Below are 25171 nucleotides of genomic sequence, written 5' to 3' on the forward strand. Positions count from 1 at the left end.
GTCTTTCAGATTTTTTTTTTATTTTCGAATTCCCAACAGCATGACCAATGCAGGATAGTTGGATTCCCATCAGCATGACCAATGCAGGACAGCTGGATTCCCAACAGCATGACCAATGCAGGATAGTTGGATTCCCACCAGCATGACCAATGCAGGACAGCTGGATTCCCAACAGCATGACCAATGCAGGACAGCTGGATTCCCAACAGCATGACCAATGCAGGACAGTTGGATTCCCACCAGCATGACCAATGCAGGACAGCTGGATTCCCAACAGCATGACCAATGCAGGACAGCTGGATTCCCAACAGCATGACCAATGCAGGACAGCTGGATTCCCAACAGCATGACCAATGCAGGACAGCTGGATTCCCAACAGCATGACCAATGCAGGACAGCTGGATTCCCAACAGCATGACCAATGCAGGACAGCTGGATTCCCAACAGCATGACCAATGCAGGACAGTTGGATTCCCACCAGCATGACCAATGCAGGACAGCTGGATTCCCAACAGCATGACCAATGCAGGACAGCTGGATTCCCAACAGCATGACCAATGCAGGACAGCTGGATTCCCAACAGCATGACCAATGCAGGACAGCTGGATTCCCAACAGCATGACTAATGCAGGACAGCTGGATTCCCAACAGCATGACCAATGCAGGACAGCTGGATTCCCAACAGCATGACCAATGCAGGACAGCTGGATTCCCAAAAGCATGACTAATGCAGGACAGCTGGATTCCCAACAGCATGACCAATGCAGGACAGCTGGATTCCCAACAGCATGACTAATGCAGGACAGCTGGATTCCCAACAGCATGACCAATGCAGGACAGCTGGATTCCCAACAGCATGACCAATGCAGGACAGCTGGATTCCCAACAGCATAACCAATGCAGGACAGCTGGATTCCCACCAGCATGACCAATGCAGGACAGTTGGATTCCCAACAGCATGACTAATGCAGGACAGCTGGATTCCCAACAGCATGACCAATGCAGGACAGTTGTTGCTGTTTTCGTTACAATAATATTTCGTTGTGGATATACTTTTTTGAAAAAGTAGAGGTTGATATATTTTTTACGATATCCAATTGTTAGTTACAGTGTTGTCCCATCGCTGCAACTCCTGTACGGACTAGAGAGAAGCGAAGGTCGAGAGCCATGAGTCCTCCGAAGCACCAATATGTCAGAGGAAACATCATATAGCTGGTGACCGAAGTCAACATGCATGCACGCAGCTACCACAAGGAGTCACTAGAGAGCAACGGGACAAGGACATCCCAGCCGGCCAAACCCTCCCTAACCCAAACAATTGTGCGCCGCCTCATGGTCGCGGCCGCCTGCGACACAGCCCGGGATCGAACCCAGATCTGTATTGACTCCTCATATAGATGGGAGGCCCGAGGTACATTTCTAAATGTATGATTTAGACAATCTGTTCATGAAATAAAAGCCGTTTTTTTTTTCTGAAATGAATGAGGTTTACATTACTAACACACACACTTCACTAATCCTAAAGGGATTTAGGCACATCCTTCCCCTTCAACTATCTGTTAGATCTGTGATGCTTCACCATAAAACATGGAGCGTCTTCGGGTCAGTTCAAAACAGCTGTTCCACGGCTTCACTACCTCTTCCTCTCCACACTACCTCTTCCTCTCCACACTACCTCTTCCTCTCCACACTACCTCTTCCTCTCCACACTACCTCTTCCTCTCCACACTACCTCTTCCTCTCCACACTACCTCTTCCTCTCCACACTACCTCTTCCTCTCTGCACCTCAACACATGAAGCTGAGGAGTTAGACATGGACCCGCTGAAGACCTAAAGTACATTTAGTCAGTCCACACGATCCTGAACAGAAACTGATGTCTTGGTTCATACACACACACCATAAGTAATTCACACATGCAGGGATTGTGGGCCATCTGATGTATGTGGTGGGTTTCTATAGTGACACGTGTCCTGAATGATCCTGAAGGTCCCATGTTAGCCAGCGGAGCCCTGTGACATCACAGGAGTCAGACATGACTCTGATGTTCTAAGCAGTATTGTGAGCATCTCAGTGAGCCAGGATACGTCCAACGATAGTATGCACAGCTGTTACTCTCAGAGCTTTCTCACATTTAGGAAACGTGTTGTTTGGTATGTCAGAAAAAGAGGGGGGAAACAATCTTCTTCAGTCAAGCTGTCCAATTATCTGATGTTCTGCTGTTTGGTATGTCAGAAAAAGAGGGGGGAAACAATCTTCTTCAGTCAAGCTGTCCAATTATCTGATGTTCTGCTATCTGAGGAGAGAGTCTGAAGATCACTGCCTGCGAATGTCTATTTAAAAACATTTGAACATTTTCTTGGTCACATACACACGGTTAAGCAGATGTTATTGCGAGTGTAGCGAAATGCTTATGCTTCTAGTTCTGACAGTGCAGTAATATCTACAGGTAATCTAACAATTCCACAACAACTACCTAATACACCCAAATCTAAGTAAAGGAATGGAATAAGAATATATACATATAAATATATGGATGAGCAATGACCGAGTGGCAGAGGCAAGATGCAATAGATGGTATAAAATACAGTATATACATATGAGACGAGAAATGCAAGATATGTAAACATTATTAAAGTGACTAGTGATCCATTTATTAAAGTGGCCAATGATTTCAAGTCTGTATGTAGGCAGCAGCCTCACTGTGTTAGTGGTGGCTGTTTAACAGTCTGATGGCCTTGAGATAGAAGCTGCTTTCCAGTCTCTCGGTCTCAGGTTTAATGCACCTGTACTGACCTCGCCTTCTGGATGGTAGTGGGGTGAACAGGCAGTGACTCGGGTGGTTGTTGTGATCTTTTTGGCTTTCCTGTGACATCGGGTGCTGTTGGTGTCCTGGAGGGCAGGGAGTTTGCCCCCGGTGAGACCGCACCACCCTCTGGAGAGCCCTGTGGCTATGGGCGGTGCAGTTGCCGTACCAGGCGGTGATACAACCCGACAGGATGCTCTCAATTGTGCATCTGTAAAAGTTTGTGAGGGTTTTACATTTCTTCAGCCTCCTGAGGTTGAAGAGGCGCTGTTGCACCTTCTTCACCACACTGTCTGTGTGGGTGGACCATTTCAGTTTGTCCATGATGTGTACGCCGAGGAACTTAAAACTTTATACCTTCTCCACTGCTGTCTCGTCGATGTGGATAGGGGGGTTCTCCCTCAAACCTACTACTGTTATGTCGTCTACAGACTTGATGATTGAGTTGGAGGCGTGCATGGCCACGCAGTCATGGGTGAACAGGGAGTACAGGAGTGGGCTGAGCACGCACCCTTGTGGGGCCCTAGTGTTGAGGATCAGCGAAGTGGAGATGCTGTTTCCTACTTTCCCCAGCTGGGGGCGACCCGTCAGGAAGTCCAGGACCCAGTTGCACAGGGCAGGGTTCAAACCCAGGGCCTCAAGCTTAATGATGACCTTAGAGGGTACTGTGGTGTTGAATGCTGAGCTGTAGTCAATGAACAGTATTCTTACATAGGTATTCTTGTTGTCCAGGTGGGATAGGGCAGTGTGCAGTTTGATGGCGATTGCATCGTCTGTGGACCTATTGGGGCGATACGCAAATGAAGTGAATAACTACACTGTTTGTATTCGGCCATATTCCCAGTCAACTTTCCATGATTAAATGCTGTGGTTCGTGCTTTCAGTTTTGAGCGAATGCCATCTATCCACGGTTTCTGGCTAGGGTAGGTTTTAGTAGTCACAGTGGGCACAACATGTCCTATGCACTTCCTTATAAACTCACTCACTGAATCAGCGTATAAATCAATACTATTCTCTGAGGCTACCCGGAACATGTTCCAGTCCACGTGATCAAAACAATCTTGAAGTGTGGATTCCGACCGGTCAGACCAGCGTTGAATAGTCCTTGTTACGAGTACATCCTGTTTGAGTTTATTCCTATAGGAAGGGAGAAGAAAAATGGAGTTGTGGTCAGATTTGCCAAAGGGAGGGCAGGGGAGGGCCTTGTATGCATCACGGAAGTTAGAGTAGCAGTGATCCAGAGTTTTGCCGGCGCAAGTACTACAGTCAATATGCTGATAGAGTTTAGGTAGCCTTGTTCTCAAATTAGCTATGTTAAAATCCCCAGCTACAATGAATGCAGCCTCAGGATATATGGTTTCCAGTTTACATAAAGTCCAGTGAAGTTCCTTGAAGGCCGTCGTGGTATCGGCTTGAGGGGGGTATTTACACAGCTGTGACAATAACCGACAAGAATTCTATTGGGAGATAATACGGTCGGCATTTGATCGCATGGAATTCTAGGTCAGATGACCGAAAGGACTAGAATTCCTGCATGTTGTTAAAATTACACCATGAGTCATTAATCATGAAACATACACCCTCACCCTTCTTCCCGGAGAGATGTTTATTTCTGTCTGTGCGACGCACAAAGAATCCCTGTGGCTGTTTTCCATTTCAAATTCCATTTCTGTCCTTTGTTCAGCAACACCTTGATGCGAGCAAGACAATGTGTTATAGAGTAACTATTAAAAAAGAGTTTCATAAAAACCTCTCGAAGGGCTTTAATAGATTGTATTAGGTATCTGCAGATTTCATCAGTTGGAACGGAACCTTCTACGGTGACTGTGGAACTGTGCAGAATACGTGTCTGGAAGAAAACCCAACTTGGATGAATTGGGATATTGAAAACAGAACACTGCCTAACTTGAAAGAGCCCGCAGAAGGATCATAAAATGACCCCCAATTTGTTTCTGCTTTTGTTATGACTACAATACACAGGTACAAAAGAAAAGTAGTGTACAGGATACAGTAACTTTTCCCTCTGATTATTTAATTCAGCAATAGTGATTCATGGGATGATAAGCTTTATGAAACACACCACCCAAGGTGATCATAGAAATGAAACAGGCTTCACATAGCCATAGAACAGCTGTAAGAGATTGTCACTCGACCAGCGTATGGTTTTGCACAGCTGCAACCAGATCACTTAAAATAAGATTTTTGGTTGTTTTCTCTCCAAGATACAGATGCAGTATCTTAATTTCATCATCATGTTGATGCACGGCAGGAAATGGACACTTGTAGTGTATCCAAGGTTTAAAAAGGCCTCTAATGTTTGTAATTTCCAGTTTAACAAACTGTCCTAATGAAAAATGGATCAACCCCTACAAAACAAAATCATAAATTATATTCCACATTTCCTGTTGCTGCAGGGTTATTTTACTGCTATGGTGAACTGGCTCAAATGAAGGTCCTACATCTGTACAGCAATGAGAACACATTTTCACAAACAATCGTCATTCATGAGTTGTTCTGCATCTGGTTAGGGAAAGGGAATACCTAGTCAGTTGCACAACTGAATGCATTCAACCAAAATGCCTTTCGCGTTCAACCCAAACCCTCTGAATTAGAGGTGCGAGGGGCTGCCTTAACCATGGGGGACCAGTGTCATAATGTATGTACTAACTAATGTAAATTGCTCTGGATAACAGCATCTACAAAAATTTAACTGCTCAAGGGCAGAACAGCTCAGGGATTCAAACCAGCAACCGTTCAGTTACTGGCCCAACGCTCTTAACTGCTAGGCTACCTGCCGCTGGTCCACTTTGTGTTCAAAGTGGACCAGCGTTCACTTGTACAGAGAATCTCACATTTTCTACTGTTTGAGTGTCGGCACCTTTTTAGAGAATACAGGCTCAAAAATATAAAACCTGGTACACAAATATGATGTACTTTAATCCACTTCAAGCCCTGTTCAGCACTTTTCTGTGAACAAGCCCTGTTCAGCACTTTTCTAAGAACAAACCCTGTTCAGCACTATTCTGTGAACAAGCCCTGTTCAGCACTATTCTGTGAACAAGCCCTGTTCAGCACTATTCTAAGAACAAGCCCTGTTCAGCACTATTCTAAGAACAAGCCCTGTTCAGCACTATTCTAAGAACAAGCCCTGTTCAGCACTATTCTAAGAACAAGCCCTGTTCAGCACTATTCTAAGAACAAGCCCTGTTCAGCACTATTCTAAGAACAAGCACTGTTCACAGCACTATTCTAAGAACAAGCCCTGTTCAGCACTATTCTAAGAACAAGCCCTGTTCAGCACTATTCTAAGAACAAGCCCTGTTCAGCACTATTCTAAGAACAAGCCCTGTTCAGCACTATTCTAAGAACAAGCCCTGTTCAGCACTATTCTAAGAACAAGCCCTGTTCAGCACTATTCTAAGAACAAGCCCTGTTCAGCACTATTCTGTAAACAAGCCCTGTTCAGCACTTCTCTAAGAACAAACCCTGTTCAGCACTATTCTAAGAACAAGCCCTGTTCAGCACTATTCTGTGAACAAGCACTGTTCAGCACTATTCTGTGAACAACCCTGTTCAGCACTATTCTGTGAACAAGCACTGTTCAGCACTATTCTGTGAACAAGCCCTGTTCAGCACTATTCTAAGAACAAACCCTGTTCAGCACTATTCTGTGAACAAGCACTGTTCAGCACTATTCTGTGAACAAGCACTGTTCAGCACTATTCTAAGAACAAGCCCTGTTCAGCACTATTCTAAGAACAAGCCCTGTTCAGCACTATTCTAAGAACAAGCCCTGTTCAGCACTATTCTAAGAACAAACCCTGTTCAGCACTATTCTGTGAACAAGCACTGTTCAGCACTATTCTGTGAACAAGCACTGTTCAGCACTATTCTAAGAACAAGCCCTGTTCAGCACTATTCTAAGAACAAGCCCTGTTCAGCACTATTCTAAGAACAAGCTCTGTTCAGCACTATTCTAAGAACAAGCCCTGTTCAGCACTATTCTAAGAACAAGCCCTGTGCAGCACTATTCTAAGAACAAGCACTGTTCAGCACTATTCTAAGAACAAGCCCTGTTCAGCACTATTCTAAGAACAAGCAATGTTCAGCACTATTCTAAGAACAAGAACTGTTCAGCACTATTCTAAGAACAAGCCCTGTTCAGCACTTTTCTAAGAACAAACCCTGTTCAGCACTATTCTAAGAACAAGCCCTGTTCAGCACTATTCTAAGAACAAGCTCTGTTCAGCACTATTCTAAGAACAAGCCCTGTTCAGCACTATTCTAAGAACAAGCCTTGTTCAGCACTATTCTAAGAACAAGCCCTGTTCACCACTATTCTAAGAACAAGCCCTGTTCAGCACTATTCTAAGAACAAGCCCTGTTCAGCACTATTCTAAGAACAAGCCCTGTTCAGCACTATTCTGTGAACAAGCACTATTCTGTGAACAACCCTGTTCAGCACTATTCTGTGAACAAGCACTGTTCAGCACTATTCTGTGAACAAGCCCTGTTCAGCACTATTCTAAGAACAAACCCTGTTCAGCACTATTCTGTGAACAAGCACTGTTCAGCACTATTCTGTGAACAAGCACTGTTCAGCACTATTCTAAGAACAAGCCTGGTCAGCACTATTCTAAGAACAAGCCCTGTTCAGCACTATTCTAAGAACAAGCCCTGTTCAGCACTATTCTAAGAACAAACCCTGTTCAGCACTATTCTGTGAACAAGCACTGTTCAGCACTATTCTGTGAACAAGCACTGTTCAGCACTATTCTAAGAACAAGCCCTGTTCAGCACTATTCTAAGAACAAGCCCTGTTCAGCACTATTCTAAGAACAAGCTCTGTTCAGCACTATTCTAAGAACAAGCCCTGTTCAGCACTATTCTAAGAACAAGCCCTGTGCAGCACTATTCTAAGAACAAGCACTGTTCAGCACTATTCTAAGAACAAGCCCTGTTCAGCACTATTCTAAGAACAAGCCCTGTTCAGCACTATTCTAAGAACAAGAACTGTTCAGCACTATTCTAAGAACAAGCCCTGTTCAGCACTTTTCTAAGAACAAACCCTGTTCAGCACTATTCTAAGAACAAGCCCTGTTCAGCACTATTCTAAGAACAAGCTCTGTTCAGCACTATTCTGTGAACAAGCCCTGTTCAGCACTATTCTAAGAACAAGCCCTGTTCAGCACTATTCTAAGAACAAGCCCTGTTCAGCACTATTCTAAGAACAAGCCCTGTTCAGCACTATTCTAAGAACAAGCCCTGTTCAGCACTATTCTGTGAACAAGCACTGTTCAGCACTATTCTGTGAACAACCCTGTTCAGCACTATTCTGTGAACAAGCACTGTTCAGCACTATTCTGTAAACAAGCCCTGTTCAGCACTTCTCTAAGAACAAACCCTGTTCAGCACTATTCTAAGAACAAGCCCTGTTCAGCACTATTCTAAGAACACGCCCTGTTCAGCACTATTCTAAGAACAAGCCCTGTTCAGCACTATTCTAAGAACAAGCCCTGTTCAGCACTATTCTAAGAACAAGTCCTGTTCAGCACTATTCTAAGAACAAGCCCTGTTCAGCACTATTCTAAGAACAAGCCCTGTTCAGCACTATTCTAAGAACAAGCCCTGTTCAGCACTATTCTAAGAACAAGCCCTGTTCAGCACTATTCTGTGAACAAGCACTGTTCAGCACTATTCTGTGAACAACCCTGTTCAGCACTATTCTGTGAACAAGCACTGTTCAGCACTATTCTGTGAACAAGCCCTGTTCAGCACTATTCTAAGAACAAACCCTGTTCAGCACTATTCTGTGAACAAGCACTGTTCAGCACTATTCTGTGAACAAGCACTGTTCAGCGCTATTCTAAGAGCAAGCCCTGTTTAGCACTATTCTAAGAACAAGCCCTGTTCAGCACTATTCTAAGAACAAGCCCTGTTCAGCACTATTCTAAGAACAAGCTCTGTTCAGCACTATTCTAAGAACAAGCCCTGCTCGGCACTATTCTAAGAACAAGCCCTGTTCAGCACTATTCTAAGAACAAGCCCTGTTCGGCACTATTCTAAGAACAAACCCTGTTCAGCACTATTCTAAGAACAAGCCCTGTTCAGCACTATTCTAAGAAAAAGCCCTGTCCGGCACTCTTCTAAGAACAAACCCTGTTCAGCACTATTCTAAGAACAAATATTAGACCTACTGTAAACAGAGTGCTCTCTGGAAGTCATGAGAAGATAACCCACTTTACTATGGCACTCAGAAGGAACAAGTGTGTATGACTTCACTGACTACTAAGGAGGACACTAAACCCACTGAAGAGCCCTAAAGACAGGCTGGATGGTCAGAACAGGTTAGACTGAAAACCTACTCAGAAGGAACAAGTGTGTATGACTTCACTGACTAGTAAGGAGGACACTAAAACCACTGAAGAGTCCTAAAGACAGGCTGGATGGTCAGAACAGGTTAGACTGAAAACCTACTCAGAAGGAACAAGTGTGTATGACTTCACTGACTAGTAAGGAGGACACTAAAACCACTGAAGAGTCCTAAAGACAGGCTGGATGATCAGAACAGGTTAGACTGAAAACCTACTCAGAAGGAACAAGTGTGTATGACTTCACTGACTACTAAGGAGGACACTGAAACCACTAAAGAGCCCTAAAGACAGGCTGGATGGTCTGTTCAGCACTATTCTAAGAACAGGTCGAGACACATCCCATGCACAAAGTTAGACTGAAAACCTACTCAGAAGATTAAGCTAAATATGTCTGTATGGAATGGTGCACATTCCCTCATCTTTAATGGCTATTGTTTACCTGTTGTGTTTACTGAATACAGCACAGAACGTTGTTTTCCTGTGCTGCTACATTATTAGGAGTTAGTAACAAACATAACTCAATGAAGTACTATTGTTGACAGTTTACCATGATGGAATGTGAATTGATAAGGAAAACAAACCTGGTTAATTGTGAACAGATAGCTAAATCCTCTGTCCTAATTTAGCTGCATGCCCTCATGCATTTGAAATTCTGAGTTAAACACAAATCTAAAAATAATTTCTGAGAAGTGCATGAACTTGTTTTACTTGCCAAAATGATAATTCTCTTGAAGGGCATATTGTTATAGAAAACAAAAACCTGGGCAGGTTCCAGAAATCAGTCCAGAAATGTGATGGAAGTTAAGGTCAATGCTGGGAGCGAACCCTCTACTGGACCACAAACGACCAGATCAGTGATTCATGAGATACAATGTTCTTATGAACTATAAATGGACCGTGAAAAACCTCAACATCTGAGCCAAAGGTCAACCATCTGATACTGTCTCAAAGACCCTACTACAGTAGTCACAGGACAGAGGATGAAGTCTATCTATGAACATTTATGTTCAGTACAGGGCCACTAAAAAAGTCTCTCCCAAAATGAGAATCCTGCTTCACGGGACCTACCAAATCCTACTACCCCTTTAACACACACACACACACACACACACACACACACACACACACACACACACACACACACACACACACACACACACACACACACACCACAAGCACCATCTGGAGTGTTTCACAAACATTTTGATGTGTTGAACCAGAAGGCTGTTATGAATCTTTTCTATGTGATTTAAGATTGAAGAACAGTGAATGGACCCAGATGAATTTGCATAGATGACATATAAAACAAGGAGAGGAATCAAGACCATATTTGGATCCAGGGGGAAGAACAATGATCTTAAATGTTTTTCCAGTTTCTCCTGAGCTGAGAGGATGATGTCACCATGTGACAATAGAGAGAAGGGAACTCTTCAGCTGTTCTGGGCCTGTCCTCATAAAGAGTCACGGTGTAAGAGTACTGACCTAGGATAAATGTTGCCTTTTAGATCATAATGAATATGATTATATAGACAGGGGGACCTGATCCTAGATCAGGAGTCCTACTCTGAGACGCTCTCTGAATACAGGCCCTGGTCTCAACTCCAGAGTGTTCAAATTAAATTGCTTCAGAGTAAATAAACATCTTTATATATCTTTATATATATATATATATATATATATATATATATATATATATATATATATATATATATATATATATATATATAAAAACCCATTGTCTGGACCTAAACTCTCCAGACTCAACAGTTCTTGGTGCAATCCATAACAATCCTTAGAGTTATTTCCTGTGTATGTATATGCCTCCTACAGAGGATGCCTCCAGGACAGGGGTTGGTTGGCTTGGTTCAAATGACGAGCAGACTTTGATGATGCTCTCACTACACGATTTCTTTGCCCTGCTCTGCGGACTGCAGGACACAAAAGTTATCACAGCTCAGCTTGTAGAGAAAATTCTCTGTACTCATGATAATGAATACTTGGCGCCCTCTGCTGGAATTTAGCTGTCTGTTTGTGCCTGCAAGCATGCGATTCAATATGATCAATACATTTTTCTAATCGACAAATAAACACAGTGCGTGCACTGTTTTAATTCAATAATTCAAATATAGTTCGTATTTAACCTGTCTTATTGCCTCTTTGCTGTTTTTAAAAGTTTAAAAACTGTTTTTTCAGTCTTGCTGAAAAGGATGTTGGGATGTCGTTGTTATGGCAACGTTTTCAAGGCATTCAACAAAACAGAGAGGCTGAGATTTACTGAAGCATTTTGTTGTTTAGCTAGCTAGCTGACAACAACATTTACAAATAGCTCTACCTCCCAGAGCTAACTTTTATGGCATAATGCTGGATCATTATTTTGACAAACTTGGAGTCACAGGTGAATAAAGGGACTGTTACAGGTAAGAATAACAGAGTGTAATTGTAACAGTTAACGTTAGGTACCTATAGCTATTTCTTCTTTCCCCAGTTAGTTTACACGAGGCTGGTCAAATAGTTGTAACTAGTAGTTAACTTTAGCAGTTTTGAGTAGGAAGCGAATTTTTCGGTCCTGTTGGGCTAAAATGATTCATTCGTATCATCTAAATCCAATGCCCTCCAGCCGGTAACGGTATATCACAGATAGAGAACAATGATCATTGACATTGCACCTTGCAAATGAACACACAGTGGTGCGCGTCTAGAAAAGGGAGTTAGGATTGGAAAAGGTTCATTTGGAGCCCTGAACACAGGCCTAGTCTCCAGTTGAAACGGGTTCAATAGCCTTTCTACCAGTATTTATTGTATACTTATTAGGCCTAACAATTCGGCAAAAATGTGTTGATTCACGTTAGTTGACACTCAACCAAATGTTAATCAAAACTAGACATTGAGCTGACGCCTGTGCTCAGTGGGAAGTAAGTCTGGAGAGGATAGTGACTATACTTACTGTAAGAGGCCCACTGGGCCAGCAGCCATGGTTTAGAGGGGTCCAGCAAAGCAGCTGGGTTTAGTATTTTCTGTAGGTTCCAGAACACTGAGCTGTGTCCCAAATGGCACCCTATTCCCTATAGTGGACTACGTTTGACCAGGACCAATGCGTCCCATATGGGGCCTCATCAAATGTACTACACTATAGGGAATAGGGTGCCATTTGGGACACATTCTAGGTCAAAGACTGGACCTGGAGGCTATGAGGGTTGCAGCAGTCTGTCTTGCATCAGTGTAATGTAGAGTGGATAGAATACACAAGGCTAAGATTTTGTATATTTCTGCAAATACTTTGCAAAGCCAATAAATGTAAAATAATCTTGTAAATGACTAGTAGTTACGAAATTGTCTAGTGCTCTTCTTCTTTAGAAGATCATGAAAATGCTTACTAATCCTGTCTGTCTGCTGTCTGTCTGCTGTCTCTGTCTGTCTGCTATCTTCTCCCTACTGTCTCTGTCTGTCTGCTGTCTCTGTCTGTCTGCTGTCTCTGTCTGTCTGCTATCTTCTCCCTGCTGTCTCTGTCTGTCTGCTGTCTCTGTCTGTCTGCTGTCTCCGTCTGTCTGCTGTCTCTGGGTGTCTGTCTGCTGTCTCTGGGTGTATGTCTGCTGTCTCTTGTCTGCTGTCTGCTGTCTCTGTCTGTCTGCTGTCTCTGTCTGTCTGCTATCTTCTCCCTGCTGTCTCTGTCTGTCTGTTGTCTCTGTCTGTCTGCTGTCTGTCTGCTGTCTCTGTCTGTCTGCTATCTTCTCCCTGCTGTCTCTGTCTGTCTGCTGTCTCTGTCTGTCTGCTGTCTGTCTGCTGTCTCTGTCTGTCTGCTGTCTCTGGCTGTCTTGTCTGCTGTCTCTGTCTGTCTGCTGTCTCTGGCTGTCTTGTCTGCTGTCTCTGGCTGTCTGTCTGCTGTCTCTGTTTGTCTGCTGTCGCTGTCGGTCGGCTGTCTCTGGCTGTCTGCTGTCTCTGTCTGTCTGTCTGTCTGTCTGTCTGTCTGTCTGTCTGTCTGTCTGTCTGTCTGCGGTCTCCGTCTGTCGTGTGTGTCTGTCAGCGTGTCTGTCTGCTGTCTCTATCTTCGTGTCTGTCTGCGTGCGTGTCTGTCTGTCTGCGTGTGTGTGACAGGGCCACCATGAGCCAAGCTGGGGAGCAGACCAACCCACCCAGTGGAGGAGGTGAGGAGGAGACTACTCCTTTATCAGCCCTGGCTCCTGATGCTGCCCTACAGGAGGAGAGCCTGGCCCTGGGCCCCACTCACGTCTCTGCCAGCCCAGCCTTCCAGTGCTTAGACCAGGTAACACATACTCTTTTCACGCTACTGAGACAAACCGAGCCGAGCTGACCCCTACTGGGCTGACCTAGTTATTCATACACCATAGTTGCTAGAACTCTGTCACCATGACCAGTTGAAACCAGAGGTCTCTTCACAGTCCCCAGGTCCAGAACAGAGGCTGGGAAACACACAATATTAAATAGAGCCATGACTACATGGAACTCTCTGCCACCACAGATAACACTTTACGGCATGACACGGACTGTGAAGACAGACTGATATTTTGATGCCTTTTGCATTGTATAATGCATTGTAATATGTATTGTAATATGTATTGTATTGTGTATTGTAATATGTATTGTATTGTGTATTGTAATATGTATTGTAATATGTATTGTAATATGTATTGTATTGTGTATTGTAATATGTATTGTATTGTGTATTGTAATATGCATTGTAATATGTATTGTATTGTGTATTGTAATATGCATTGTAATGTGTATTGTATTGTGTATTGTATTATGTACTGTATTATGTATTGTATTATGTATTGTAATATGTATTGTATTGTGTATTGTATTGTATTGTATTATATATTGTATTATATATTGTATTATGTATTGTATTATCTAATGTATTATATACTGTATTGTATTATATATTTTATTATATATTGTATTATGTATTGTATTATGTATTGTATTATGTATGTGATAGGGGGTTGGGATACCACTGTGATACAGTTTGTGTTTGTCTCACCTGTCTATCTCCAGGTAAATGCACTAGCTGTGGGTTTCTCTGGATGGGAGCGTCTGCTGAATGGCTAAATTGTAATGTAAATGTAGTGCTATTTATATTTATGTATATTATGGCTTTTATTTGTTGTGTTGTTTCCTGTTGGGACCCCAGGAAGAGTAGCCGTTGCCTCGGCAACAAGTAATTGGGGATCCTAATAAATAGTAAATACTAAAAAAACATCAGCCAATCCTGAACCCTTATGAAGGGAAAAATGAATAAAACATCAGCCAATCCTGAACCCTTATGAAGGGAAAATGAATAAAACATCAGCCAATCCTGAACCCTTATGAAGGGAAAAATGAATAAAACATCAGCCAATCCTGAACCCTTATGAAGGGAAAATGTATAAAACATCAGCCAATCCTGAACCCTTATGAAGGGAAAAATGAATAAAACATCAGCCAATCCTGAACCCTTATGAAGGGAAAATGAATAAAACATCAGCCAATCCTGAACCCTTATGAAGGGAAAAATGAATAAAACATCAGCCAATCCTGAACCCTTATGAAGGGAAAATGAATAAAACATCAGCCAATCCTGAACCCTTATGGAGGGAAAAATGAATAAAACATCAGCCAATCCTGAACCCTTATGAAGGGAAAATGAATAAAACATCAGCCAATCCTGAACCCTTATGAAGGGAAAAATGAATAAAACATCAGCCAATCCTGAACCCTTATGAAGGGAAAATGAATAAAACATCAGCCAATCCTGAACCCTTATGAAGGGAAAAATGAATAAAACATCAGCCAATCCTGAACCCTTATGAAGGGAAAATGAATAAAACATCAGCCAATCCTGAACCCTTATGAAGGGAAAATGAATAAAACATCAGCCAATCCTGAACCCTTATGAAGGGAAAATGAATAAAACATATAGGCTAGGTCAGGTATATTTGCCTGCTGATGGTTGACAGATATAGGTTTGGTCACGTCTATTTGCCAGCTGATGGTTGACAGATATAGGCTAGGTCAGGTCTATTTGCCTGCTGATGGTTGACAGATATAGGTTTGGTCACGTCTATTTGCCAGCTGATGGTTGACAGATATAGGCTGGGTCAGGTCTATTTGCCTGCTGATGGTTGACAGATATAGGCTAGGTCAGGTCTATTTGCCTGCTGATGGTTGACAGATATAGGCTAGGTCAGGTCTATTTGCCTGCTGATGGTTTGCAGATATAGGCTGGGTCAGGTCTATTTGCCTGCTGATGGTTGACAGATATAGGCTGGGTCAGGGCTATTTGCCTGCTGATGGTTGGCAGATATAGGCTGGGTCAGGTCTATTTGCCTGCTGATGGTTGACAGATATAGGCTAGGTCAGGTCTATTTGCCTGCTGATGGTTGACAGATATAGGCTGGATCAGGTCTATCTGCCTGCTGATGGTTGACAGATATAGGTTTGGTCACGTCTATTTGCCAGCTGATGGTTGACAGATATAGGCTAGGTCAGGTCTATTTGCCTGCTGATGGTTGACAGATATAGGCTGGGTCAGGTCTATTTGCCTGCTGATGGTTGACAGATATAGGCTGGGTCAGGTCTATTTGCCTGCTGATGGTTGACAGATATAGGCTGGGTCAGGTCTATTTGCCTGCTGATGGTTGACAGATATAGGCTAGGTCAGGTCTATTTGCCTGCTGATGGTTGACAGATATAGGCTGGGTCAGGGCTATTTGCCTGCTGATGGTTGACAGATATAGGCTGGGCCAGGTCTATTTGCCTGCTGATGGTTGACAGATATAGGCTGGGTCAGGGCTATTTGCCTGCTGATGGTTGACAGATATAGGCTGGGTCAGGGTTATTTGCCTGCTGATGGTTGACAGATATAGGCTGGGTCAGGTCTATTTGCCTGCTGATGGTTGGCAGATATATGCTGGGTCAGGTCTATTTGCCTGCTGATGGTTGACAGATATAGGCTGGGTCAGGTCTATTTGCCTGCTGATGGTTGACAGATATAGGCTGGGTCAGGTCTATTTGCCTGTTGATGGTTGACAGATATAGGCTGGGTCAGGTCTATTTGCCTGCTGATGGTTGACAGATATAGGCTGGGTCAGGTCTATTTGCCTGCTGATGGTTGGCAGATATAGGCTGGGTCAGGTCTATTTGCCTGCTGATGGTTGACAGATATAGGCTGGGTCAGGTCTATTTTCCTGCTGATGGTTGACAGATATAGGCTGGGTCAGGTCTATTTGCCTGCTGATGGTTGACAGATATAGGCTGGGTCAGGGCTATTTGCCTGCTGATGGTTGACAGATATAGGCTGGGTCAGGGCTATTTGCCTGCTGATGGTTGACAGATATAGGCTGGGTCAGGGCTATTTGCCTGCTGATGGTTGACAGATATAGGCTGGGTCAGGGCTATTTGCCTGCTGATGGTTGACAGATATAGGCTGGGTCAGGGCTATTTGCCTGCTGATGGTTGACAGAAATAGGCTGGGTCAGGTCTATTTGCCTGCTGATGGTTGGCAGATATAGGCTGGGTCAGGTCTATTTGCCTGTTGATGGTTGACAGATATAGGCTGGGTCAGGTCTATTTGCCTGTTGATGGTTGACAGATATAGGCTGGGTCAGGTCTATTTGCCTGCTGATGGTTGACAGATATAGGCTGGGTCAGGGCTATTTGCCTGCTGATGGTTGACAGATATAGGCTGGGTCAGGGCTATTTGCCTGCTGTGTTTCATGCGGGATATGGATAACAAAACATTCAGTACTCGGTGCAAATCTGTAAAAAGTTTATTCATGTTTTTATATAAAAAGTAAATACTTTTTTGAATAGGACAATAGAAGGTGAACGAAAAAACGTCTAGTGTACATACAGTTCTATACATCAAGCTACATAATCAATTATTCTATTCAAATATACCTACACTTTAAACCTTTTCATACAAGTCGAAATACTCCATCTTTTAGTTTTAAACTTCTCTGTGGTCAACTTCTCAACCCCAATACAATGCTTTTTATTCCGAGTACAATACTTTTTGGGCTACTCATCTTAGGCAATCACTGTGTACTGCATGAACATACAGTCCATATATTAGTTATGTAAAAGCTATCAATCATACTTTCAAAAATAAATACTGTACATTTCCTCCTTGAACTTGGGGCCTTTAGTTTCCATGCTGCTTAGCCTGTCTAGATGAGGATGCAATGCAATGACATAACGCTAGGTGGCAGTATTATACAGACAATGGAATACAGATGTCTGGAAACAGTTGCAGTGCCTGCAGTCAACCAATGTAATTATTCTGCAGAAAGCAAACATATCTGACTCCATTTTGTTGCTGTTGTTAGTTCAGTGGCACATGGTCCATAGTATGTTGTTTGACCGATAGCCAGACATTTCCTATGACTGTGATATCATACGTTTGTCTTCGGTGGAGACTTTTCCAACCTTTTGAAGATTTCATTGCTGTTTTATTCCAGGGAACCCAGGTGTCTCAGACTGTCTCTGAACCATGTGGTTAAACTTGACAGTGGGAGGCAGAAAGGTCAAAGGAGCAGAAAGTCAAGAAGAAAAAAGTATTTCTGATCTTTCCGGTCGTTTCCGTTCTCATGCCTCTTTCCTTTACGGAGCGTAGTTCTTTGGCCGTATCATCATTTTGACCGTCTTGAAGGCCTGCCTGTAGTTGGTGGGGTATGCTTCACTAGACATGTTGTGCCATGTTCCCCAGAAGATGCCGTTCCTCACGCCCTTGTATCTCTTGTGGTAGTATTTCCCATTGAGATTGGCTGACATGCAGGCGTCAAACCACCAGCCAGAGCTGTAGTACGCGCCGCAGTTCCCTGACGGGTACATGTCGTTGTCCCTGTCTGGCGTGGTGAAGAACTTCTGGTCGTGGTTGAAGTGCTGGTTCATGTGCAGCGCGTTGCCGGCCGTGCCACTGTACCCGCTGATGGAGAGGCGATACCTCAGGAATTCGTTGGCTACGTAGAACTGGTCGAACTTGGCATACTCCCGCACCCCTTGGAAGTCCTCCAGTTCGATGCGCAGAACCATGTCCTTGGCCTTGGTCAGGAGGTGGATGCGGTCGTTGCCCAACCAGAACTCTCCCCGGGGGTCACCAAATCCCCCCTAGAGAGAGAGAGACAGAGAGAGAGAGGGCAATGGCAGGGAGAGAGAGAGAGAGAGACAGAGAGAGAGAGAGGGCAAGGGCAGGGAGAGAGAGATAGAGAGACAGAGAGAGAGAGAGGGCAAGGGCAGGGGGAGAGAGAGAAAAAAATGTAAAGGTCTGTGTCAGAGGAGTCAAATCTGTCCCAAATGGCACCCTATTCCCTACATAATGCCTGGTCAAAGGTAGTGCACTATATAGGGAATAGGGTGACATTTGGGACACAGCCTCATGTTTTCCCTGATTCTCACAGGCCAGCAGGCCATTACATGGAATGTTACTGACCACGGTCTGTCACAGAGTTTTGTCAAATGGGTTTATTAACCTTGTACTCAGCCCAGGAGCGGTTGAAGCTGACGGTGCCATTGAGGCGCTGCTGCACCAGGGTCCAGCCGCCGCCGAACGACTCCATGTCGCAGTAGACCTGGAACGTGCCGTTCCTGGGGTCTGGCGTGACCTGGTAGACGCCGTTCCTCCTCTCCTTTAGCATGTTGTAGTCAGAGCAGTCCTTGGGAGCGATGATGACTGTTGTGAGAGAGAGACAGGGCAGGGGGAGGGAGAGAGAGAGAGAGAGACAGGGCAGGGGGAGGGAGAGAGACAGAGAGAGACAGGGCAGGGGAAGGGAGAGAGAGACAGAGAGAGACAGGGCAGGGGGAGGGAGAGAGAGAGAGAGACAGGGCAGGGGGAGGGAGAGAGAGGCAACGGTCAGTGTCCGAGGAGTAAAGAAAACACTGTTTCCCTCAAAGCACAAGCCTCTCACAACCCAGCAGCCATTGCATGGAATGTTCCTGACTTTCAGCCCCAGAATGTTCCTGACTTTCAGCCCCAGAGCTGACTGAGCGAGTTGAGCCACGGTGTCACTGTTTTCATATAAGGGGAGGACAGCCTTGTCAAAACGTGGGAACGTGTCAAATGGGATTAACCAAGGCTGCTGGAGAGCCTGCCAGTCCCCACTCTGTGTGTGTGATGATAATGCATCCTGACAGACACTTTTGGAGCTTAGAGACCCTGAGTTTTGGAAAGTGACGCCAGTCGACTGCTCAGGATAGGAGCCTAGGAAGCATGAGAGAGGAGTTGAGTTAGCAGAGCACAGAAGAGGACAGAGCAGGCTGTTTGTGCGTGTGTGTGAGTGTGTGTGTGTCTCTGTATCTCCCCCCTGTGGGCAGTACTCCTATCAAAGTCTGCCCATATGTGATAGTATTAGTGGTTCTCAGAATATGGGCGCCAGGCTGTGACTGACCCAAATATAACAGTCCGCCAGACAGATGGACAGACAGCCATGCAGACTGATAAAGGGGATTGACAGCAACAGAAGAGCAGCTGTATTATCAAGGAAGTATGCAGAGACATAAAACCCTCATCTGGAAGTAACATCGTCCCAGTGAAAAGCTTGTGCATTCTCACATTACAGGCAAACAGTTCCTTTAATTCCTACAGAACAAGGCTTGGGACATTAGATGAAGCTTAATAAAAGTGTTTATAAATGAATCGAGAACATGATTCAGTTAAATGATCCGAAGGTCGACTCCCTCGATGTATGTCCGCGAACACCTTCAAATCCAATCAGAGACAGGAAGCACACTGTTTAGTTTAACTGTGAATTGGGGCTTAATGATCCGTTACAGAGCTGAGATTGTGAGATGTCTGACTGCTGACGTTCTGTTGTCGTTGAGCCGACAGAGAGTTTCTCATATCAAGATAGAAACGTAGCCAGTAGAAAGAAGGCTGTGTCAACAACAGAACCTACAAGCACTACTGCACTTTGATACTGGATGCTCCCGACTCTTACTGAAAACACTTTATATTGCCTGTTTCTCCATAATCTTTACATGAATCACTTCTGACATTATCTTGTCAAGCTATCCAGAGTCATTTGCAGAGCTCTTATACGAAACATGACAGATTAATCTAAGACAAGTACTTCTACATAGTGTTCTGATCTCACCATGACCAACTGTCGGAATGCAACACATTGCATCATCTTGTTGGCAAGTGTAATAAAGGAGGTAGCTGTTTACACCATGACGTTAACACTGTGTAACACACACTCAAAATGTCAGAATATCTCACACTCAAAATATCAGAGTATCACACACTCAAAATATCAGAGTATCCCACACTCAAAATATCAGAGTATCACACACTCAAAATATCAGAATATCTCACACTCAAAATATCAGAGTATCACACACTCAAAATGTCAGAATATCTCACACTCAAAATATCAGAGTATCCCACACTCAAAATATCAGAGTATCCCACACTCAAAATATCAGAGTATCACACACTCAAAATATCAGAATATCCCACACTCAAAATATTAGAGTATCACACACTCAAAATATCAGAATATCCCACACTCAAAATATCAGAATATCCCACACTCAAAATATCAGAATATCCCACACTCAAAATATCAGTGTCCCACACTCAAAATATCAGAATACCTCACACTCAAAATATCAGAATATCTCACACTCAAAATATCAGAATATCTCACACCCAAAATATCAGAATATCTCACACTCAAAATATCAGAGTATCTCACACTCAAAATATCAGAATATCTCACACCCAAAATATCAGAATATCTCACACTCAAAATATCAGAGTACCTCACACTCAAAATATCAGAATCTCTCACACTCAGAATATCCCAATGAGTTTTGAAAGATAAAGTGTGATGAAACAATGTAATTCCCTGGTACAGTAGCAGTGTTAGTCTAGGACCGTGCATAAAGAAAGGGTGATGATCTGGAGTTAAACCTGCAACTCTCCTTTTGATACGGCAGAGTACTCACACTCAGTACAGAGGACTGGCATACTGTACATTACTGCATGCAGTGCATGAAAGCCTGGTTTTATAATAAGTCTGTCTGGCTGATGCTTAGAGGAGAACAATAGGTTAGCAATAACAAGAGACTAGAGGAGCTTCTATAAGAGAACAGGGGGGGCTATTTTCAATAACACTCACACTGAGGGAAGTTCTGCACTTTACAGAAAAATTATAGTTTAGTAATAACAGAGCGTTTTGTAAATCACTTAAAGGTTATACAGAATTTTCCTGTCAAATTGTCAAGAACCTATTTGGTTAATTAAAGAGAGTAAATAGACGTACACTGAGGAGTTTGCTGGACGGCACACTGGTGGTTACAGTTGTTACTGAGCTTGTTGATCACTCCAGTGATGTTCTCCACCTTGCTGTCCACGATGGCCTCCACGTTCCTCATGTTGATCAGGCTTAGTTCCTCTAGACGGCCCTGCAGAGCCGTGATCTGTCCCCGTGCGTTACGCAGGCTGTTGGACATCTTGTTCATCTTCACCTGCATCTCAAACACAGAACCGCCGGTAGAGACGGTGCCTTTGCCAGTACCAGAACCGGTGCCAATGCCATCCCCATCAGGCCCTGTGTTGGTTCCCCCGTCTCCTCGTTCCTCCTTACTGGTGCTAGACTGTATTTCCAGAAACCCTGGTCCCGTAGCGGGACCCCCTGCTGCCTCCCCGCTGTCCCTCTGCAGGCTCTGGTCAGCCTGCTGCCGACACTCCTGACAGTCCCTCTTCAGCCGGTTCACCGTCTCCTTCAGGCTCTGCAGCTCCTTCATGGTCTTCTCCAGCATCCTGAACTGCTTGGGCAGCTGGATGGTCAGTGGAGGCAGGGTGATCTGGTAGGGGCAGTCGTCCTCTTCTCCACACTGGCCAGAAGGCTTCATCCTCACAGGGCAGCCCCCTGAAACCTCTCCTGTAGCAGCCTTATCCTGAACCTTATCCCATCTCTGGGCTCTGTCTCCTGGCTCTGCTGCGGAGCTCCATGGGACTGCCAGCAGAAGAGTGGTGGAGGCCACAACACACAGCACGAACAGCCTCATGGTGTGTGTTTTGACTGAGTGTGTGTGCGTGTCAGTGAGTGAGTGAGTGAGTGTGTGTTTCTCAGCTACGCAGTCAGAGAGAGCGAGAGCGGCGTGAGAGAGCAGCCTGCAGGAGAGTGAGCGCAGGAGACTGCCTCCTGCCTGAGATAGTTGTGTCATTAATATCAGGGGAGGGAGGGAGGGAGGGAGGGGTGGGAGGGGCTGTGTTGCGTAATTCCACCACTCCATACCAGCAGCAAAGTCAACCATTTAAAGAGAGAGTAGGAATGCAGAGTTCTGACTGAGCTGCAGTCCTTTAGAAGTCAGCCCATTTCCCTGAACAGACAAGTGAGTCAGTACAATGGAATTAAGATTCTCTCCTGTAGGTTTTTCCCCTCTTGTTGTTTTGCTGTTTTGTGTTCTTGGATATGTATCCTGAACTAGAACACTAAGCCCTTTATGAAGTGGTAGAAGTGGTCGGTTTGAGGGTCTTAGAGGGTTGATACTAGAATCACCTGAACAGAGAGAAAGGCTATGGTCCTACAGTGCACTTGTTTCATCTCCAAACTCCAATCTCAGTGTTGCTGTGGATCAACACCAATGTGTCTCTTTCCTTCTTAACTCTGGTCTCGTTGCCATTCAATGTATGAATATGACATCACCACAACTGTGGTATACAGAGCATCTTCTCTCTGCCACGATGAGTTGTTCACTTTTCCTACTGATGGACTTTGTGGTGGGTTGTGGGATTCCTGTAAAGTGGGCTATAGCTCTTCACAGGCTGGAAGTCATATTGAATGAAACACAGTAAGGTGTTTCATTCAGGATTAGTCATATTGAAAGTGATGCAATATTTGCAATTCAAACCCTCTATTGAAACTCACGTGATACACCTTAGTTTTGGGTCAAAGGTGAGATGACTCTAGAGCCCTGAAAGATAAACAGAACAGCTCAAAATCCTGTAGCAGGCTGAAACTGGCAGTGCCACAGGGCTCTGTGTGGTGGAGGTCATGGGTCAACGTCAGCCATCTTGTGATCAGGAAGTATTGTCCCTCTGAGCCAGACGGGCTACACATTAACGAGTCCTCCTCACCTGCAGGAAAATAACTTGACTTTACGAATAAAGTGACTGTTATTGTTATTCCTTCCATATCTATGGAACAGTTTACTGTCCATGACTCATCCTTATGAATATTGTAACTGCCTGGAACTCTATATAACTGATATGGTAAATGTTATTGTTATTCCTTCCATATCTATGGAATAGTTTACTGTCCATGACTCATCCTTATGAATATTGTAACTGTCTGGAACTCTATATAACTGATATGGTAACTGTTATTGTTATTCCTACCATATCTATGGAATAGTTTACTGTCCATGACTCATCCTTATGAATATTGTAACTGTCTGGAACTCTATATAACTGATATGGTAACTGTTATTGTTATTCCTTCCATATCTATGGAACAGTTTACTGTCCATGACTCATCCTTATGAATATTGTAACTGTCTGGAACTCTATATAACTGATATGGTAACTGTTATTGTTATTCCTTCCATATCTATGGAACAGTTTACTGTCCATGACTCATCCTTATGAATATTGTAACTGTCTGGAACTCTATATAACTGATATGGTAACTGTTATTGTTATTCCTTCCATATCTATGGAATAGTTTACTGTCCATGACTCATCCTTATGAATATTGTAACTGTCTGGAACTCTATATAACTGATATGGTAACTGTTATTGTTATTCCTTCCATATCTATGGAACAGTTTACTGTCCATGACTCATCCTTATGAATATTGTAACTGTCTGGAACTCTATATAACTGATATGGTAACTGTTTTTGTTGTTGTTGAGAATTGAAACTTTTTGACTATCCATTCCTTTAAGTGGCTCCCAGCCACTGAACGAGAAACTGTCTTTATTTTTTACTGAGGAAGGGGAAACCATAGAGCTTATAATTGACCTATTCAAATCAAATCAAATCAAATGTATTTATATAGCCCTTCTTACATCAGCTAATATCTCAAAGTGCTGTACAGAGAAACCCAGCCTAAAACCCCAAACAGCAAGCAATGCAGGTGTAGAACCTATTCCATGTTGGTTGAGCAGAACGGGCAGAGTTACAGTACCATCCAGGCCTGGATCTCCTCTCTAACAGACAGAACTGTCAGAGTTACAGTACCATCCAGGTCTGGATCTCCTCTCTAACAGACAGAACTGTCAGAGTTACAGTACCATCCAGGCCTGGATCTCCTCTCTAACAGACAGAACTGTCAGAGTTACAGTACCATCCAGGCCTGGATCTCCTCTCTAACAGACAGAACTGTCAGAGTTACAGTACCATCCAGGCCTGGATCTCCTCTCTAACAGACAGAACTGTCAGAGTTACAGTACCATCCAGGCCTGGATCTCCTCTCTAACAGACAGAACTGTCAGAGTTACAGTACCATCCAGGCCTGGATCTCCTCTCTAACAGACAGAACTGTCAGAGTTACAGTACCATCCAGGCCTGGATCTCCTCTCTAACAGACAGAACTGTCAGAGTTACAGTACCATCCAGGTCTGGATCTCCTCTCTAACAGACAGAACTGTCAGAGTTACAGTACCATCCAGGCCTGGATCTCCTCTCTAACAGACAGAACTGTCAGGGTTACAGTACCATCCAGGCCTGGATCTCCTCTCTAACAGACAGAACTGTCAGAGTTACAGTACCATCCAGGCCTGGATCTCCTCTCTAACAGACAGAACTGTCAGGGTTACAGTACCATCCAGGCCTGGATCTCCTCTCTAACAGACAGAACTGTCAGAGTTACAGTACCATCCAGGCCTGGACCTCCTCTCTAACAGACAGAACTGTCAGAGTTACAGTCCCATCCAGGCCTGGATCTCCTCTCTAACAGACAGAACTGTCAGGGTTACAGTACCATCCAGGCCTGGATCTCCTCTCTAACAGACAGAACTGTCAGAGTTACAGTACCATCCAGGCCTG

The 25171-nt window shown here is 44.0% G+C and overlaps 2 protein-coding genes across 4 annotated transcripts in view; one reads left to right on the plus strand and one right to left on the minus strand.

The window, feature by feature from the left end:
- The first annotated feature begins 11411 nt into the window (after positions 1–11411).
- The window catches only part of LOC110531894 (coiled-coil domain-containing protein 146), a 65392-nt gene continuing 51632 nt past the window's right edge, over positions 11412–25171 (plus strand). For 2 of the 3 annotated variants that reach the window (XM_036945274.1, XM_036945272.1), the window contains exons 1-2: positions 11412–11596; positions 13201–13440. In XM_036945274.1, coding sequence (XP_036801169.1) covers positions 13279–13440 — 162 coding nt within the window. In that variant the 5' untranslated portion in view covers positions 11412–11596; positions 13201–13278. The remainder of the gene's footprint in view (positions 11597–13200; positions 13441–25171) is intronic. The other variant, XM_036945273.1, reaches the window with a different exon arrangement.
- Positions 16931–22319, minus strand: fgl2a (fibrinogen-like 2a). Its single transcript, XM_036945275.1, has 3 exons — positions 21440–22319; positions 18647–18846; positions 16931–18284 (listed from the first exon to the last, which is right to left on the minus strand). The coding sequence occupies exons 1-3, from the start codon at positions 22185–22187 to the stop codon at positions 17778–17780; spliced, it is 1455 nt and encodes a 484-aa protein (XP_036801170.1). The 5' UTR covers positions 22188–22319; the 3' UTR covers positions 16931–17777.

The sequence above is a fragment of the Oncorhynchus mykiss genome, chromosome 15 (genome assembly GCF_013265735.2).
Source record: "Oncorhynchus mykiss isolate Arlee chromosome 15, USDA_OmykA_1.1, whole genome shotgun sequence".
In the NCBI taxonomy this organism is placed as follows: Eukaryota; Metazoa; Chordata; class Actinopteri; order Salmoniformes; family Salmonidae; genus Oncorhynchus; species Oncorhynchus mykiss.